General features: G+C 44.2%; 1 protein-coding gene across 2 annotated transcripts in view; it reads left to right on the top strand.

Moving 5' to 3' along the window:
* SCUBE1 (signal peptide, CUB domain and EGF like domain containing 1) overlaps positions 1-19,986 on the top strand; it is a 1,931,683-nt gene that overhangs the window by 1,552,492 nt on the left and 359,205 nt on the right. For both annotated transcript variants that reach the window (XM_086922270.1, XM_086922262.1), the window contains one exon: positions 3,524-3,640. In XM_086922270.1, coding sequence (XP_086778396.1) covers positions 3,524-3,640 — 117 coding nt within the window. The remainder of the gene's footprint in view (positions 1-3,523; positions 3,641-19,986) is intronic.

Below are 19,986 nucleotides of genomic sequence, written 5' to 3'. Positions count from 1 at the left end.
GTGGGACTCTTCAGAGTCCCAGGAGCCCTAACGAATCGGTATTTTACCATCAAATCCAATTTGATGGTAAAATACCGATTCCGGTGTGCATGCACATGTGTGCATGCACACCTATGCCATGTGTCAGGCAGACCTGCCCTTAGGGCAAGTATGCCTGCCACATGGCACCCGAGCCTCTTTTGGGGGTGCCAGAGGGTGTCAAAGTGACACCCCCTGCACACTTGTGTAAATCGGTATTTACCGATTCGGTAAATACCGAATCGGAAATGCCCATTCATTCCTATGGGCTTTGAAGCCCATAGGAATGAATGGGCATTACCGATTCGGTATTTACCGAATCGGTAAATACGAAAAATAATCCGATTCGGTATTCCAGCACATCTGGAATACCTACATGCCGACACCATTGATTTACCGATTTTCAATTACTGAATCGGTAAAATTCGGTAATTTAAAATCCGTAAATCAATTCTACCTACATCTAGCCCCAAGTTACTTACCTGTAACTATAGTTCTTTTTCCGTAATGGCCATGATAGGTTCCTTATCAGATTGCGAAGGATCCCTTGATCTTTTGAAGATATTTTTGAAGCCTTAGATGCTCACTGCTCTCTCTCTGAGTCTGATACAGGGTCAGACCTACTTTTAAGCTTTTGAAGCCAAATTAAGAGACATCCTTCTTGATCCCTCAAAGTTTTATTTGAGAACTTATGGCAATTTTTGGAGTCTGTACCCTTGTGGGAAGGGTACAGACAATAAATGCAGTCCTTCTGAGGATCCTCTACATAAAGCATTTTTTTCAGGCAAGTGGCACATTCTCTAAAGAGAGCCTTTTTTAGATCTTTCAGCCATGGTTCAGTTAAATTAAACCAACAAATAGGTAAATCCAGTCTATAAAAGTCAATAAAATAATGTTAGAGTACTTTCCTGACAGGAAATCTTTGGAAAAGTAATTTGAAGAGAAAAACTGAGCAGAGCTCGGAGGAGACTCCCTTAGCACAACCTGCGGTAGAAAAGCTGAGGTGCTGACCTTTCCCTCTGGAGGGTTCTACAGGGTGAGTGATGCTGATTGGCTGAGGCAGAACTTTGGATCTTTTTCCATAATGGCCATGATAGGCTGTTAAACTGAAGAGGCCTAGGCCTTTCCTAGTTTATACCTATCAGGTTCCTATTATTTATGTTGTGTTTAACACTACTACTACTACTATTTCATATTACCGGGGGCTCCCTTTGTTACGAAGGGGAATAATTCAAACATGTGAATCCATGAATGCTTCCAATACTGGAGAACTATAGTTGCAGGTAAGTAATTTGTTTATTTTGGAAGAAAATGAAAGTCATTGTTAACGCTATTTCAAGTAATAATACAATAAAGTCAGCGGGTGTTCCGAATTTTTTTCTATTTTCCCAAACTGTCGTCATCACCTGAGGTGTATCTTTCTGAGGGATATTTGTGTACAGTGATGGAACATCCATTCTCACTAGGATCTGATCTTGAGGCTTAAAAGGGTGCCCGTTCTATCTGTCTAATAATCCATGGTATCTCTAATGTAGGCCTTAGTTTATTCTGCAAATGATTTGATAAATGCATCAATGTATTTGCATAGGGGTTCCAAATCTGAACCACACCCTGATACAATAGGACATTAATGTGTTTTTGTACATGTTTATGGATTTTGGGCAATGAGTAAATGGTTTGTGTGCATGGGATCTTGTATTTTAGAAAGGCATATTCATGTTCACTTAGATGGGAAACAACCTTTACAAGGCAGTCATTACATCACACTTCCTTTACAAAGCAGTCATTACATCGCAACATCCTTTACATCGCATGTCATTACAATGCAGCCATTACATTGCATGTCACAACAACGCATGTCATTACCACGCAGGCATTACATCGCAAGTCATTACGATGCATAGTACCCTTACAGTATCTGACACTTACCCCACCGTGGCACTCACTGGAGTTAGAATAGTAATTTTTACCCTTAAACTATCCAACACTTACCCTACTGTTGCACCACACTGGAGTTAGAATAGTAAATATTATCCCTATACTATCCAACACTTACCTTAATTGCAATGTAATGGTATGCGTTGTAAAGGTATAATGCGATGTAATGGAATGCGTTGTAAAGGTATTTTCTGAAAATGCGATGTAATGGCATGCTATGTAAAAGAATGCGTTGTAAAGGTGTTGCGATGTAAGAACTGTGTTGTATAGGCATGCATTGTAAATGCATGCATTGTAACATCATACATTCACTTAGATAGCCTTCAGAAAAACCCATGTCCATTAGGGAGTTATTGAGACAGCAAACCTCTTGTGTTGGATTGCTTGCAAACTTTGTGTAATGCTCTTGCACATTCAATTGAGACACAATCTCCTGCTTGTAGTTGTCAACATCCTTGATAACAATATCCCCTCCCTTATCCACTATGGTCTTATTGATACTAATCGAGTTCAGAGCCAAGGTCTCTGATTTCTTGATATTGTATTTCCCATAATGTTTTTACTAAGTATTTCAAAAACTTCTCAGTACAACTTGCTCGAATGCTAGAACCTTACGAGACATCATATGAGAAGGAAGTGTGCATAAGGATGGAGGTCTGAGCCAAGTAGCATCCCATTTAGCCTCAAAAAGGATATTCTTAAAATAATGTATCAGCCAAATCTTCCTAGAGAATTGATGAAGTTCTATAATGATGTTGAGTTTATTGGGAAGAGTTGTAGGGGCAAAATAGGCCCTTGGTCAGTAGTTCATGTTCAGATGACCTTATTTTCTATTTAGAAAGATTGATGATGGGATTATCCCTGTCCATGACCATTGTGGGCGCTACCAGCTGTGAGTCTGACCTCAGGTCTGACTCTCTCCATGTTTGTTCTACTGATAGAGTCTGCCCCTCTGACTTTTGCCTCTCCCTCTTTCCTGGCCTCTTTACCGATCCCTGCCATTGTTCTTCCTCCAGTCCCTCCCGCTAAAAAAGTATTACCTTGGTTGGAATCAGTATTTTCTCCGGCAGGCAGGTATGAGGAAGTACTAGTGTCAGGCTTTTCGTTGTCTGTCTCAAAACCACTTGATAGAGAGGACTCTGAAAATGTGGTGTAATTTCTTTGGGGATGTCGCTCTCTGCATGTATGGTGACCTTTGTAGTGTTTGATCCCGAAAGAACATCTCTTAAAGTACAGTAATAATTACATTAGCTATGGCCATTGAATGCATAAACTTTGCCTTAGATGATTCACCCAAGTTTTGTAATGTTATAGATGATAAATAGCGTAACACTAACACCCAAGGGTCTCGGTGCGGGGCAAATAAGGGAAAGTGCTGTAAATAGGATAGCTAATATGTAAAGATACAATATTGTTCTGTTTGGCCTTCTTACTTTAGTTGCGATCAAGATAGTTCGAGACTACACTGTGAACTTCATTAAAAACGAGAGAATGTTGAGAAAAATGCCTTGAAGAAAAACAAATATGTCAAAGTCTTAATAAAATAAAAATTAATGTTTTTATACAGATTCCATGGATCCAACAGTAACACAAAAGGCCCGTTTTAAAATCAAGGATGCAAAGTGCCACTTACGGCCTCGCAACAAGGAGCAAGTCAAAGATGACAACAAACAGGCTTCCATAGGTAGGTGACTTATTCCCCATTTTTAAAGTAGCAGAAGCATTTTAAAGTGCTCCATTGTGATTTTTATTTTGTAAACAGTGTGAAAATAAAGATGTCATTTTTGGTGTTAAACATCCAGTGCAAAAACGTATTAGCCAGCCCTTTTGGCTTTGCCAATGTATTTTCCATTATTCTGGACCGCCTTTTTGAATGCTCTGTCTACTGTCGTTAGCCTAAATGCAAACAGTAGTATCCGGTGGTTCCCGTTTATCGTATTCTTTCCCCTCTTGTCTGGATGCCGCTAAATACCACTTTTTTAAGTGCTATTTTCTGAGCAACCCCAGCCAATCTCTGTAGTTCACAATCCCAGGTTGATCCCATGCTTGACTTCTATTGTCATTAAATGAGTACCGCCCTCAGACACTGCTTCTTGCCATGTAAGGGTTCGCTTCACTCGGTCTTTAGACTACAGATGCGTTCATGATGTAAAACAAAGCTCTTCATTCCTCGTAAAACTGATATCTGAAGACCTTATCCTCTTTTTGAGTTCAGAATATAGTTTATTAACAGTCATATAAGTCGCTTATACAAATTAAGAACAACAATGTAAAGATAAAGTATACAATAAAATAAATAAATAAATATTCCAAAAGAAGAAATCATATAAATAACCAGCTATAATGAAATATGCAACAACAACAAATACTGATGTATTGATATACTAAAGAATGGTAGAATATTTGATAATATAAAGTAGATAAAACAATGAAGGGAACTCAAGGAGGTTTCACAACTTCCTGTTGAAAGGGGGATTGAGGCAGAGAGCGGAGAGCACAAGTATCAAAAAAGGAGGTGACTGGGTCCCACAACTGTTTTCGTTTTGGAGCCAAAGCGAGTGGATAAACAAACGTTGTGTCCAGCCTATGATTATAACATACAGCGTACCACCAAGCCTGATACAAGAGTTTAGTGAGATCCTTCCAAGCCTTGGTAATCTGCTGAAAAGCGACTGCAATGAGCAAGTCAATTATTTTTATGCTAAAAGTGCAGTGATACATGAAACGGGTGTGTAGTGGAAAATATATTATTAATTTGAGACCACACCTGAACCCAAAACGTGCGAACCGGAGTGCAATTGAAAAGCAAGTGTAACAAATCAGCATGAGGTGCAGAGCAAGTCCAGCATGTATGAGACAAGTCAGGATGTCTTTTACTAAGAATAAGTGGGGAAAGTAAGAGGCGATTATAAATAAAAAACAAAGTCTGAACAGTATTTGCAGCCCTGGAGGATTCCCGTAACCTTAACCATAGCTTATCCCATAACTCAACAGACCATGAGATACCAATGTCTACTTCCCATGCCTCCTCCACTTTAGTGCACAAAGCATGGTGATGCTGGAGCATGTAGCAAAGAGTAAATCCTGGACGCCCTAGTCCCTCTGATAAGTAAAGTGCGCAATTGAGATATGATATGAGACTCCTGAGGTAACATGGAGGGCAACGTGATGTGCACTTCATATGCTGATTTAAGTGCTTGTATTAATTTAAGATACTTAGCGCGAAAAGAAGAAGGAAGATGAAAAGATGACATAGCTTCTGAAAAAGAAATAATACGAGATTTCTGAAATATTTGATGCACCCATATGATACCACGAGTTCTCCAAGACTTCCAAAAAAATGGTTTATTATTTATTAAAATCGATGAGTTATGTCAAATAGGTTGTTCAAAAAAGGAAGAAATTATCGGAGATGGCAGAATTTTAGAGGTGTATTTGAGGATTGGAGTGGAGATAGACTGCGGTGGACGGGAAAAAGAAAGGTATTCCGGAAAAGAGAAGGGAGAGATATATGCCAATTCTAGCGTTGTCCACAAGGGAGAGAATGTGGAAGAATCGTCAATCCATCTAGAAGCCTGGTTTAATAGAAAGGATTTGTGATATAAAGAAAAATTTGGGAAGTTCACCCCACCCTCTTCCTTTGGGCGCGCTAATTTAAATATAGACATGCGAGCCTTTTTACGTCCCCACAGGAATGAGGATAAGATGGAATTAATTTTCTTGAAATGAGATAAAGGAATGGAGAATGGAATGTTGGAAATTATGAATAAAACCAAGGGGGAAAGCATCATTTTAATAGTGTCCAATCTGCCCCACCGGGATAAATATAAGGGAGGCCATTTTGTGGTGATGTCCGTCAAATTTTTTTAAACAATCTTCCATGCAACGCGAAACCGTACCTGAGAGAGTAGGAGTAAAGTGGAGACCCAAATATTTGATACAATTAGGGTGTCACGATTCGCCCTCCCCGACCTCTGGTAAATCACTGCCTGCCCTGTGCTGGGAAACGGGATGAGAAAACTACATATCCCATGATCCTTTGCACTGCGCGCTCCTATGAAGCGACGCAGTGAAGGATTATCAGGAAGTCAGGCGGAAGGCGCGCTGCCGATTATTCCTGCTTGTGCCTTGGGTTGAGTACTTTGGATTGGTGTTGCAGTATTGTGGAAATCGGCAGAGGCAAGTTTTGCATTGCGCTGAAGAGACACGCCTCCGTTTGCGTGTGGGTTCAGCGTTGCTCGTCTTCAGAAACTCGCTTGTGGATTATACTGGTGGGGCTTCGGAAGCGCCTACAACGTGGTGTTCCTTGGGTGTTGCCGCTCGTTTGTGGATTTAACTGGAGGGGCTTAGGAAGCGCCCGTGTGTCCTTCCATCATTGAAACATCAGGTTTTGCTCGGAACCGAGTGGGGCATTTACAGTCCTATTGTCTTTACAGAATACGTTTGTTGTGTACTTACAGGGAGCGTCTTGCTCCGGTTCGCGCAGGACACCTTGTTTTCGGTGCCGCCTTACCTTACAGTACTCATTAACCACTTTGAAGCGCTTACAGAGCCGGATCTGTAAAGACGCTAACCACATACTTTAAGCTGGGCTTATGATTTGTTTCTTTTCTATAACTCTTGTATTATAGGGAGTGTTGGAGAGATCCTGGGGTAGTCGCGTCTTGCACACCCTGAGGTCAGTCTTATCAGCATTTCCTCGGAGGAGAAAGACCTTGTTGTTATTTACCACCGTTACCAGGAAGGGGATCGTTATTTTGTTTTCATTGAATGGTGTTCTGGGGCAACTTTAAGTTCTCTGTATCCTTCATAAGGGTAGGTGTTCATGCTGGCCTAATCTTTTAGAATCAAGGAAGGGAGGGAACCAGGGGGTTTGCTAATGATCTCTGCATTGTATCTTCCAGTATTACACCAGGGGATATAGAAGCCGCCCTTAGATCCTTCCTGCATATAGGCACACCTGTGAGATATACAGGTGAGGTAACAGGGGTTTTGTTACATGGTATTTGTCACGGTTGAGGGTGCTGCAGTACTTACCCCTTGTTTCTGTGGTTACAGGTTGCGGTTACCAGAGCCCAGCTGTTCTCCTCCGGACCCCAACTTTTCCCCCGCTTGATCGCCTTAACAGTCTGGGCACAATTACAGTCAGACTTGGGTTGATCTAGAGGTGGGCCCCCTTATAGCATCGACCCCATCCTGAGGAGCATCCTGAACGGACCTGACATAGGGTTCCACGTGAAACCTGAAGTAATGAAATCCGATTTATAAGTAAATTTAGTCAAGGGTAAGATCTCGCACTTATCTTTATTTAATTTATAGCCAGAGACAGAAGCAAATTAATTGACCTCAGATAAAAAAGCAGGTAATGAAGTCGTGGGCTCAGACAAGAATAATAAAACATCATCCGCATACGCCGCCATTTTAATTGTGGACTGGTGGAACGTAAAGCCCTTTATGGCAGTATTTTGGCGAATTCGCAAAAGGAATGACTCTAAGGCAAGATTGAATAAGAAAAGCGAAAGGGGACATCCCTGGCGAACCCCTCTACCAAGAGAAAAATAGGAAGAAAAACCACCATTCGCCGCAATAGCGGCTCTAGGATGTGAATATAAAAGAGAGATAAGGGTAGAAATTTTTGGGCCAAAACCGAACCACTTCAACGTCTGAAAAAGATACGACCACTCAACTCTGTCAAAAGCCTTTTCCGCGTCCAAAGCAATTGCAGCGATAGAGTGAGAAGAATGGGAAGTCTTAGAGAGAATATCAAAGAACAATCTAGTATTATCAGAAAGCAGTCTGCCCCTTGACGAAACCAGACTGCTCTTTCCCCAATAGATCTGGCAAAAAGGAATCTAAACGAAGGGCCAAAGTTTTAGAAAAAATGTTGTAATCAATATTCACTAGAGAAATGGGTCTATAATTTTTACAGAACTGTGGGTCTTTACCTGGTTTGGGAAGGATGCAAATGAGAGCGTCAGAAAAGGAACCTGAGATAGAACCAGAATCTAGAAAATTAGAAATTAGTGTACGTAATTTTGGGATTAATAATGCCGAAAAATGAAGAAAAAATTCCACTGTAAAACCATCTGGACCCGGGGCCTTATCTTTTTAAAGAGATTTCAAAGCACCAAGAAGTTCTTTCTGAGTTATATCTGATTCTAATGGACAAAGGTCAGGAGGGGTAGCGAAAGGTGACTCAATATCAGAAAAGTAGGAACAGATATCCTGGGTCGTAGAGGTTGCCTCAGAAGAGTATAGGCCCACATGCATCAAGCATTTTTGGAGTCGCAAACGGTGCGATTCCTTAAAATCGGCCGTTTGCGATTCCAAAAATGCTTTATTGGATGCATCAAGCAATTTTAGAAATCGCAACATTTTTGCGATTTCTAAAATTGCGATTGCTTTTAAGAAATCGCAAATTTGCGATTTCTTAAAAGCAATGCATGATTACTTTTAAAATTGCGAAATCGCAATTAGGGGGTCAAATTTACCGAGTGGTTGAACCACTCGGTAAATTTGCAAAAAGTGTTTAAAACGCTGAAAATGCATTTTTTTCAACATTCATGTTACGGACACACATGTCCTATGGACATGTGTGTGTGAAACATGATGCGAAAAATACATTTCAGGGGTGCATGGGGGGGGTCCTTTGGACCCCCCCCTGCACCCATGAAATGCATTAACAAATTGTGATTTTCAAAGTGAAAATCGCAATTTGCTAATGCCTTCCCATTGCTTCATATGGGCCTTTTGGCCCATAGGAACCAATGGCAATAGCGAATTCGCAAATTGTATTTCGGTAATTTATGCGATTCGGTAAAAATTGCGATTTTTACCGAATCGCATAAATTTACCGAAAATAATCATGCATCCCGTTTTGCGAATTCTAAATGCGAATCGCTATTTTTCGCACTTTAGAACTCGCAAAATCCCGGGATGATGCATGTGGGCCATAGTGTTTTGTAAAATTAAAGAAATTCATTTAAGATGTCTTCATCTTTGTGTCTCAAAACAGAATCATGACTATAAATATTATCTATATTAGTCCTATTCTTTTTAACTTTCAAATAATTGCCAACAATTTGCCGGCCTTATTTTGACCCCCATAGAATTTAGCATTGGAACGTAATAAATAATTGGAAGCATTATTTGTGGTATCTTTGTTAAATTGCAGTTTAGTAGCAATGAGCTCATTTAAACAATCTTTGGATTTTGAAGCAAAATAGGAATGTTCCAATTTCTTGATCTTGGAGAAAAGATCATTGGTGATTTGCTCTGCTCTCTTACGTTTGTGGGAAACATACCCAATAATAGAATCTCTAGCGGACGCCTTAAAAGCATCCCACACAACAGGAAAAGGCACCTCGTTGGATTCATTACGTAAGAAAAAGTCATGAAAAAAGGCAGTAAAGAATGAAAAAAAATCGGAATCAAGAAGCAGAGAATTATTGAAGCGCCATTTCCTAGTGAGGGGCGATTTCTGCAAGATATCAAGGTGAATGGAAACTGGAGCGTGATCCGATATCAAAATAGAGCCAATGTCAGATGCAAACAAAAACTGAGAAAGATGATGTGAGATAAAAAAGTAATCCAAACGAGATTGAGTTTGGTGAGGTGGAGAGAAAAAAGAGTATTCTCTTAGAGTAGGATTACATAACCTCCAAGCATCAATAAGTTTAAACTGATTAATTAATTGTTTGAAAGCTTTATGTGATTTATGGGGAGTATATGTGCTGGTGGATTGCCTATCCAGAAAGGGGTCAAAAACTTCATTACAATCTCCCGCCAGGATGAAATTGTCCTCATAGTGTTGGGTAATGTGAGGAGATAACGACGACCAAAAAGAAGCGTCCCCTGTTGTTGGAGCATATATGTTTAGAAGTGAAACTGGAGTATTATCTACAACAAATTTAACCAAGGCCCATCTACCAAGCTGATCTGCTGAGTTAGCAACTATCTTGACTGAGAGGGATTTATGAAATTAAATGAGGACCCCATTACGCTTTCCGTCACCTGGGGAAAAGAAGACCTCCCCTACCCAGCCTCCTTTAAGTTTAACAGATTCTTCAGGTGAGAGGTGTGATTCTTGTAGACAAGCAATGTCTGTTTTAAGCTTGGCCAAGTGTGTTAAGACTCTCTGCCTCTTTATGGGGGAGTGCAAACCTCTAACGTTCCATGAAACAATTTTTAAAGGCCTTCAACAAGGCAAAAAAAAACATATTAAGCTGGTTAAGGCAAAGCAATAATATAAGGGTATCAACAATGAATGCATAACAATCAATACAAAGTATGAAGAATAAAAGGCGGAGAACTCTTAAGGTGGGAATATATGAAAAATGTATAATACAATATGTTTGTATGCAGAAAAAAATTAAGAATAAACAAGATATAGCATTCAATATAGTAACCTATGGAAAAAAAACTGTACTCAATAACAATTAAAACAAATGAAAGGGCAAATGATAAAGGACACAAGAGTATGAAGAATACAAGAGAGAAAAAGAGAAAACAGGAAATCGTCCAGGAAGAAATAGGAGAAGAGGAAAAAGTTGAAAAAAGATTGGAATCCAAGGGATGAGAAGGAGAAAAAAGCAAGAAAAGAAAAATATTTAGAAGAAAGATATGAAGGAAGCAAAATGACTCACAGAACATCCAGGACATGTACGGGTAGGGAGGATGGGGACCACATAGGACAATGACGGGACTGTAACTCGGAAGGGAGGGCGGGAAGGAGAGACGACTCGGCAAACTACAGGAGTAAAATGAGGGAAGAAAGAACACATGGGGCAATGATCTATAGAAATGGAAACAAAAGAACATATAAAAAACATTAACAAATAGAAATTAGAATATAACCCAAGATAAACCATTAGCTAAGAGCTAACAATTAGAGGCAATAAGTGCATGTGAAAAAAACCTTAAATCTTCTGTCGCAGCAGCGGGAGGCGGTCCTCCACCCGAACCTGTCCAACCGGCACCTCCATGCGTGGAGATTGAGCGGCAACAGTTGACACATTTTGATCTTCCTCTCGAAGTCTGTGATGTCATTCTGGCAGCCAGGCGTTCCTCCACCAAAACGGTATAAGCCTGCAGGTGGAACAGATTTGTGGCATGGAGCACAGCGAAGGCTGTGGATCGCCTTTCTGCCCCTCTTTCTGAGGTTCTTCTGTTTCTTCTCTCTTTGGCCCAGCAGGGCTGCTCTGGACACTATAAAAGGTTATCTTTTGGTCATCTCTGCCTTTCTTCGGCTTCCAGATCAGACTTCTCTTTTTAAGTCCCCAATTGTTAACCGCTTTCTTAAAGGCATTACTCATATGTTTCCAACAGTAACCTTTATAATGCCTCAATGGGACTTAAATCTTGTCTTGACTTTTCTGATGTGCGCTCCCTTTAAGCCTCTTCATAACTGTCCTTTACGTCTTCTTACTCTTAAGACAGCTTTCCTGGTTGCTATCACCTCTGCCAGAAGAGTGAGTGAGCTCCAGGCCCTTTCTTCTAAACCTTCTTTCTTTCCGTTCATCCGGACAAGGTGGTTTTAAGGACTGGTCCTTCTTTTCTGACAAGGTTGTCACGCCCTTCCACATCGGGCAGAGCATCACTTTGCCCACCTTCTTTCCGCCTCTGCATCCTTCAAGGGAAGAGGAGAGGCTCCACCGTCTGGACCCAAAACGTGCGCTAGCATTCTATCTGCAGCTTACACAGCAGTTCCGGGTGGATGATCAGCTTTTTGTTGGCTACGTGGGTGCCAAAAAAGGTCGGGCTGTGCACAAACGGACCATCTCCCGGTGGGTCGTTCTGTGCATCAAAGCATGTTACTCCTTGGACAAAAAGAAGCCTCCTGTGGGGTTGCGTGCCCATTCGACCAGGGCGACTGCAGCCACTACTGCCTTGGGATGTGGCGTTCCCTTGCAGGACATTAGTCAGGCAGCTACGTGGGCCTCGCCGCACACGTTTACCAAGCACTACTGCCTTGACAGTAAGGTCCGGAGAGACGGCTTATTTGGCATTTCTGTGCTCCATGACGTTTTGGTGTAATCTTGTTCGCGGACCCACCACCGGGGTTGGTATTGCTGGGGTATCTATTCTAAGGTAAGGAGTCTATAAATAACCTGTCTCTTTCAGATGCACAAGTTACAAGAGACATTAGTTAGTGATAGATTCCTTACTGCCCCACCCATTCTTCCCGTTCTCCGAACTGATGACTCATGTTAAGGGCATCCCTTTTAGGGCCCTAGTTTATGCACTAAAGGTCGGTATCTTTAAAACAGAAAAATAATCAAGTGCCAAAGATACATAAGCCAATAAACAAATAACTTTCAGAAACGAACTAACACTGCCTTGCCGATATTAAGTGTTATGAAACATTACTTGCACCCACTCCCTTTGCGACATAAAGAAGAAACACGATGCCTTTTACAAAAAAAAAGATTTCTACTGATTGCAATTCAAAAACACAGTCCGTTTGAAGTTAAAAGTGGGGACCCACTTTTGCTATACGTGATTTAAAAGCACTATAATGTGACTTTCAGCCTGTAGTCTAGACAATCTTTAGGCACTTTAGAAGATTTTCACAGATTCACACCTTTCCTATCAAACCGGCGCCAGGATGGTGTTACACGTGGCCTAATAAGTAAGAATACTTGCAGGTTATGTGTTCAAAGGGCCTGCTTGAATATATGAACCAATACATTATCATGCCTGTAAAGACTGTTATCACGGTTGCAATCTTTATTTGTGTTCTTTATAGGCACGAAGAAATAGAGTACCTTTCCATAAATCACAGAATTTTAAACCTCCCACCGAGCCAAGACCCTGAAGTCAGTCCCAGTACAATAAACATGATTGACCTCTTGAAATACAGAATGGGGATATCTGGATCTGTTCTGAATTGGTTCACCTCCTTCCTACAGAATAGATCACAAAGATTCAAGGTTATTCAATCCTTATCCAAGCCCGCCCCAGTCACTCTAGGAGTGCCGCAGGGATCATCCCTTTCACCCACACCTTTCAACTTCTTCATGTAACCACTCACAGATCTTCTCAGCTCCTTGATGGTCCATTATCACATGTACACAGATAACACACAACTCTACATAAAGATCCACTCACTTGAAGACATTAAATCCCTTAATTCAACGCTTCAGAAAATGCAGAGCTGGCTAGCAGAAAACCATCTGAAAATAAACACCCTCAAAACGGAATTCCTCTTAATCATTCCCCCCAAACAATCGACCACCCTCCTTGACTAGATGAACCACCTAACAGCACTCAAAGGTCAGCCCCTCATTATCGACTCAGCGAAATCATTGAGAGTGACTCTGGACAGAAATCTAAACATGCAGAAACACATTAGCACCTCCACAAAAGGAGAACATTTTCAAATGAGAAAACTGAAACCCTTCCTGCCCGCCAATGACTTCAAACAGGTAGTGCAAGCTCTAGTTATTCCTTGAGTGGCATATGGTAGTGTTATTCTATGCGGACTTCCCAGATCGACAACAGCCCCTCTTAGACCCTGAATCAATGCAGCTGCTAGACTCATCACAGGCTTTAAAGGAAATAGTCACATCTCCCCTGCCATTGCTCAACTGGCTACCCTTCAAGGCAAGAATTCTATTAAAAATCGCTTGTATGACACACAAGACATTACATCACAAAACTCTGAGTTATTTAGCTCCGAAAATGGTCCTCTCGTGTGGTGACAGATCCAACAGAAGCTCCAAAAATCTCCTACTGAAACCACAACGATTTGTGAAGAAGAAAACATACAACCGCACCTTTTCAGGAATGGCCCCCAGGATTTGGAATGCTCTACCCCCAGAAACGAGACAGAATCCTTCCACCGCTTTCTTCAAAAAATAAGTGAAAGCTATTCTCATGGCTAAATTTACCTGAACTTTACATAAACACCTGTGATATATTTATTAATATAGCATTAGTGACTATTCTGTATTTGACTCACCTATACCTCTCTATGCTTATTTTCTATTACATACTTCTGCACTGTAAAGCGCTCTGATACCCGTAAGGGTCTTGCTTGCGCTATACAAAACCTTCAGAATAAAAATAGGCCACTTTCTGCCACTTTTGAACTCCAGGGAGCACGAGGGTGTCAAAGTGCCACCCAGACTCAATCCCAGTCTCCATCAGAGGCAATTACGAGCCTAGTTTTGATACAGCCCGAATTTTTGGGTCCTTCAATGACATCGCAGCTAGTGATGGCCTTTAAGGAGTCCTCTGCATGCATTTTTTCTCGTTACTGGTTCCCTCTGTTGCGCCTATGGGCACCAACGAACAACAGAAAGCTCCAATCAGACTTCGGATGGTGGGTCGTCCTTCAGCACCAGCTCTGCTTCTGTAATTGGCCTCCTGTTCAGCACTGGCTCCGATCCGACTTTGGTTTGGGTGCCACCCACTGCACCACTTCACATCAATGCTGGTGCCAAATGGGCCAAGGCCAGAGGAGGATTCTCAGCCCGTTTTGCTTACCAGCTCCGAGTGGAATCCACTTTAACTGAGGCCGCGCCTAGTTCCCACTGGAGCACAGACAACCGGCAATCTCTTTGGTTCTGTTACTTTGCACTTACCATGCAGTTCAGCCCAGACTTTGCACAATTTGTTCAGCACTGATTTAGACAATAACAGTTTTGATGAAGGGGATGATTTTGTCTCCTAGTAGACGAGGAAAACTGGTACAAGGAACTACACGTTGCCAGGGGCCTGGATACTTCTCCAGATACTGACCTTATTTCCTCCTCCCGGGCCTGGGAGCGTAGAAAGCGGCTCATTCGCTGCTGTTATGAAGAGGCTTCAGAAGTACTGCACCTACAACTCCCTACTATAGAGGGGAAGACTAATGTTTTGACAAAGTTACTCCAACCTTGTCAAGCACCTACAGAAGTTTGATTATCATTTAATGAGGTCCCCATGGATACCCTCTTGGGCCAAACCATGTTCTGCCCACCATTTGAAAGTCAGGTCACTCGACCCGATTGACCCTGACTTTATTACACCTCATTCTGTGTAACAGCTACCAGAAACGTGATTGTGAGTCCAAGAGGATAGATACATTTGGCAAGAACATATTTTCCTCCATGAGCTTTGCTCTGCCATCAGTAAATATCAGCTATCTTTTCATCCACTGCTCCCATATCGCTATGGGACACGATGGACATGTTTTAGTGGCATTTCCGGATGATGTCTGGGATTCCCTGACCCAAGTTATACAGTATTGCCAAATGCAGTGAAACTTGTGATTTGTTCTTGCTTGGACTTGCATGTGTGCCTGACTGCTTAGGGAGGGTGATGGGGACGAGTGTGGCACTTCAGCGCTATGCCTGGATGAGGTCTGCGGTCTTCTCCAGGGATGTCCTAGCACGCCTTTCTGGTGAGAAAATTGACTTATTCTTGGAACATTTTGAAGGATATAGAGCCACAACATGATCCATGGGCCTGTCTGCCCGTTCCATACAGTTTCATCAGAAATGTTGCCCGTTTCAAGGCTATGTTAGGAGTTTCCAATACCACCAACTTCAGCCTCCACTGCTAGCCCAACAGGTCTCCCAGCCCTTTTGTGGCGGATGCCGTGGTTTCCACAGGCAATGCCCAGCACATCAGGGACACCAGGCAGCTCAGTACATTGGCCTCCAGCTGCTGCAGCCGCAAACCCTCTTAAGCGTGTCCTTCGCAGCACACAGCCACTCAGTTGGGGGGCAGTATTCAGCATTTCCTACATATATAGGGCACCATTATATCAGACAAGTGGGTGCTTCAATATGGTGGTCTAGGTTTTTACCTTCCATTTTATCAATTCTGCAGCACCTTCCACTATAGCCAAGAAGACTTTCAGAGGACCACATGTCTGTCTGCCAGCAGGAAGTGCAAGCCCTTCTGGCCAAAGGGGGCATCAAGAGAGTTCCGTCATAGGAACTAGGTCCTGCTACTTCCTGGTGCCTAATAAGACTGGAGGCCTTCGTCCTATTTTAGATTTTTGCCCTCCCCAGGCGTTCATGCAGAAGGAGAAATTAAAGATGCTCATGCTAGCCCAGGCTTAGTCTTCCCTGGTGGCGTTTGGCCTGCAGGACGCTTATTCCATATCTCTACCCTGAAGGAGCTACCTGCGATTCACACAAGGCCAGGAACATTTCCAGCTCACAGTGCTTCCTTTTGGCCTCACTCTTGACCCTCTTTATTCACAAAAGTGGTGGCATGGTCCCAGCCCACCTTTAGAGGTCCCAGTCTTTCCCTACCTCGACGATTGACATTTGAAGGCAGGGCCACCACTTGCAGTCCTCATCCACCACCAGACAAAAGGGAACAAACGAACATCATCAGGGTTCACTATCAATGCGCTTAAGGCACACATGACTTTTCGCAGATACTCTCGTTTATCTAACCCATTCTGGATGCAGTACAGTTTTGTGCCTTTACCCCGGAGAGGAGATTCCAGGACATTTGGGCTATGAATCTTAGTTTTCAACCTTCTTACTCAATCTCAGATGACACTGACACTGCTGGGATTGTAGCTCTCCTGCATCCTGCTAGCAACTTATGCTCAGTGGCATTTGCAGGTTGTGCAGTCCCAGAGGGCACAGCACCAGGGGAATATTTCAGATTATATACAGATTTTGGAGGAGACTGCAAAAGATCTGCAGCGGTGGTGGCCTGACCCATGATACTTAACCCACCTACATATGACAGTGGTGACAGATGCATTGCTTGTGGGTAGGGGAGGGCACACGGAGAGCTTGAGAACAGAGGCCTCTGATCTTCTGCAGAAACTTGGCTCCACATCAGTTTGTTGGAGTTGATGGTGATTGGCTTGATGTTGAAGGCCTTCCTCCCCATTATCAGCGGAATGCTGGCGCAGGTGCTCATGGAAAATACCACTGCTATGTAGTACTGCAACAAGCATAGTGGGGCTTTGTGCCAGGTGACAGGAGGCATTTTGTCTCTGGGATTGGTTGGACTGCCTGGGAATTCCTCTGATGGTGAACCACCTGGCTGGATCTCTAAGTGCCAGGACAGACAAACTCAGCTGCCAATGCTTAGCATGCTACAAATGGAAGTTACATCTGGAGGTGGCGCACGGTATCTTCCATCAGTGGTGAGAACCCTGGCTCGATCTTTTTGCCACCTCCAAGAACATGTAATGACAACAGGTTTGTGTGTTACAGTTCCTGAGAAGGCTCTCTCAGAGAAGCATTCTATCTACTTTGGAGCTCAGGACCCCCCTCCACTGCCTCTCCTGTACAATTTCTAAAAAAGATCAGGGAGGGCGTGACCAAGATGGCGGCGTGGTAGGACACTGGATCGTGTCCCTCCGGCACCGCCACACTTCAGCATTGTATATTCGCCTGTTCCCGGGGCCCTCGGACCAAGCATCCGGACGGGGTGGCACCGGAGAACTGCACAGAACTTTTGAGGCGAGTTGCCTGCCCAGAAACGCAGTGTGAGCGGTACCCCACGCTGCCATGAGGTGGAGGCCAGAGCAGAGCCACGAGTTATCTGAGTGGCGGCGCAGGCCTGTGCAGGGTTGGTGCTGCCTGGAAGTAGCGGTCTGCGGCCTGACCCCGGATGGTGGTGTGGTGAGCACGGAGCTGCGAGTACTGGCATGCTGACCTCTGGTGAGCGGCAGTGAAGTCAAGGCGGTGTTGCGACTGGCGCTGTGTTGGACAAGCAGGCGCCATTTTACCCCACTCGCCGTCGCACAGCTCCAGTGTGTTATGTGGGCCCGGCTGGCGCACTGGCGCAGGGTCAGCAGTGAGTCGACCAGTGGGGAGCTCGGAGGTCCCCCGAGAATCGGTCAGCGAGGAGCAGCGGCCTGCACATCCTGATCAACCGAGTCTTCTCGCCTAGTGAGTGAGTAGCGCCGGTCTCCATTTTAACCCGGAGCTAGGACACCCGGAAAGATCTGCAGCCGGGAACTGAGCCCCCGGTGGCCAGGTCTGGTGCAAGGCCTCAGCGGTCCATGGGTCGGTGGACGGTGAGCGCTGCGGGTGTAGAGACCCCCCGAGTGTTGGCTGGGAGTACATGAGAGCGCAGAGACGATGGACCCGCTATTTTGGGCATTTCACTGGTACAGCGCCACTGGGGTCCCAGTGGTTCCGCGCACCGGTTGACTAGCGAGACGCACACTGGAGCTGAGAGATACAGAGGCTAGTGGCGCTTGCTGCCCTGGGTACTTGGAACCAGCATCAGCGTGCAACTGAACGGCAGGTTTGCTGCATCACAGAGAGACAGAGGACCCAACGAGGACAGCAGATCACTGGCCCTTTGGCTAGTGCAGATTGCTGGAAGCTGCTGCTGCGGTTGGTGCCGGAGGTGGGAGTCAGCAGCTGGAGGTGTGCGGAATGGCGTTAACACGCGCCAAGAGGAAATAACTACTCCTGAAGCAGTCAGGGACATCCACCACGCCTGGTGAGAAAGCATCCAGAATGATGGAAAGCGACTATTCTCCTGCTACCAAGGCGTTCGTGGTGGAACTCTTCGCTGCCATAAAAGAGGATATTCAGGAGCTCAGGGGCCAACTCGAAGCAGACCTAAAAGAGGTACGTCATGATGTGGATGAAATTGGTGTGCAGGTGGCGTGTCTCGAGGAGCATGATTTCAACAGGGAAGAGGACGCCATCAACTGCAAAAAGATATGCTGCGCCTTTGGTAGCAGCACCTTGATCTTCAGGCCCACGCTGAGGACTTGGAGAACCATTCACGACGGAACAACGTGCGAATCAGAGGTGTACCATGGAAAGAGGAAGGAGATGATCTCAGGCCCTATGTCGGAGCACTGTTTCAGCAGGTGTTGGGAGAGGAGTAGGCGGTGGACATACAAATGAATTGAGTCCACACAGTGGGCCTCCCCCGTGGTAGAAACAGCATCGGCGCAAGATATCCTTGTGTGTGTGTACACGATTTTCAACCGAAGGAGCGAATCATTCGAAAAGCTTGAGAGGCCCAACCCATACAGTTTCGAGGCAACCATCTGGCCATATTTCAGGACCTGGCAGCTTCAACGCTCATCAAACGATGTGAATACAAGATGGTGACCACTCATCTAGTCTAGTCTCTGATATAAAGGCGGGGTCTGAGCGGACGCGCATTTAGCAACAAGGTCAGCTGCCAGCACAAGCTAACCATTTCTCTTAACTTTTAAAAACGCACTTATTTGTTTGAGCTTTATTCTTTGCACATTCCCCGAATTTTAATACTGTTTAGGGCTGATTTGGGGGGCTCATATTGTGCTACCATATTTTGTGACTTACCTTCCTCCTTTGTTGGGCACAAGGGGATGTAGATTGTGACCATTATTATCGGGCTTCACAGAATGTTTTAGGGCCTCCAGCGTATGCTCCCTGGTTCACCACAGCGTTTGCTGATTGAGTGGAGGGAGCGCAATGCTACAGTTTCACCCACTTCCAGTGGGACAGTCTCGGCCACCATCTTTGAGTAAGAGACGGTCTAGTCTCTAGCTCCACTCGTCATAAATGGAGGGCTGGACGCGGAAGCGCAGCGGACGTGCCAAAGGCACACTAAAGGCAATCCCGTCTGCGCCCGTCCGCGCTTGTGACGCGATCAGCGCCAGCTACCCTGCCCGTTTAGAACCAGGCAGGAGGTTTTCAACTAGAAACCACTAGATTTAAATCCCAAAATCGAGTGCGCTCACTCCTTGGATGTGACAGAATCATGGGTCCGTTGACATGCCTTAAATGTAAGACCCAGTTCTTCTTCTGGGCTAAGGAGAAGAGAATCGAGAAAGCCAAGGGAGAGGGCGATCAGAGCCTCATTAAGGGTGGCTTGATAAATGCTCGTTCATTAGGCCTTCATGCCCTAGAAGTCAGGGAGCTGATCATGGACAATGACTTGGATTGCTTGGGTAGAACTGAATCCTGGCTAAAAGAGGCCTCAAACCCGGACATCGCAGTCGCTCTTCCGCCAGACTTTACAATATGCAGGGTGGACAGGAAAAGTGGGAGAGGGGGAGGGATAGCATTACTTCATAAGAAGACCTTGCCCTGGAAAGTTTTCTCACTC

This window comes from Lissotriton vulgaris, chromosome 1_1, assembly GCF_964263255.1.
Source record: "Lissotriton vulgaris chromosome 1_1, aLisVul1.2, whole genome shotgun sequence".
Lineage (NCBI taxonomy): Eukaryota > Metazoa > Chordata > Amphibia > Caudata > Salamandridae > Lissotriton > Lissotriton vulgaris.
This window is presented reverse-complemented; position numbering and strand designations above follow the sequence as displayed.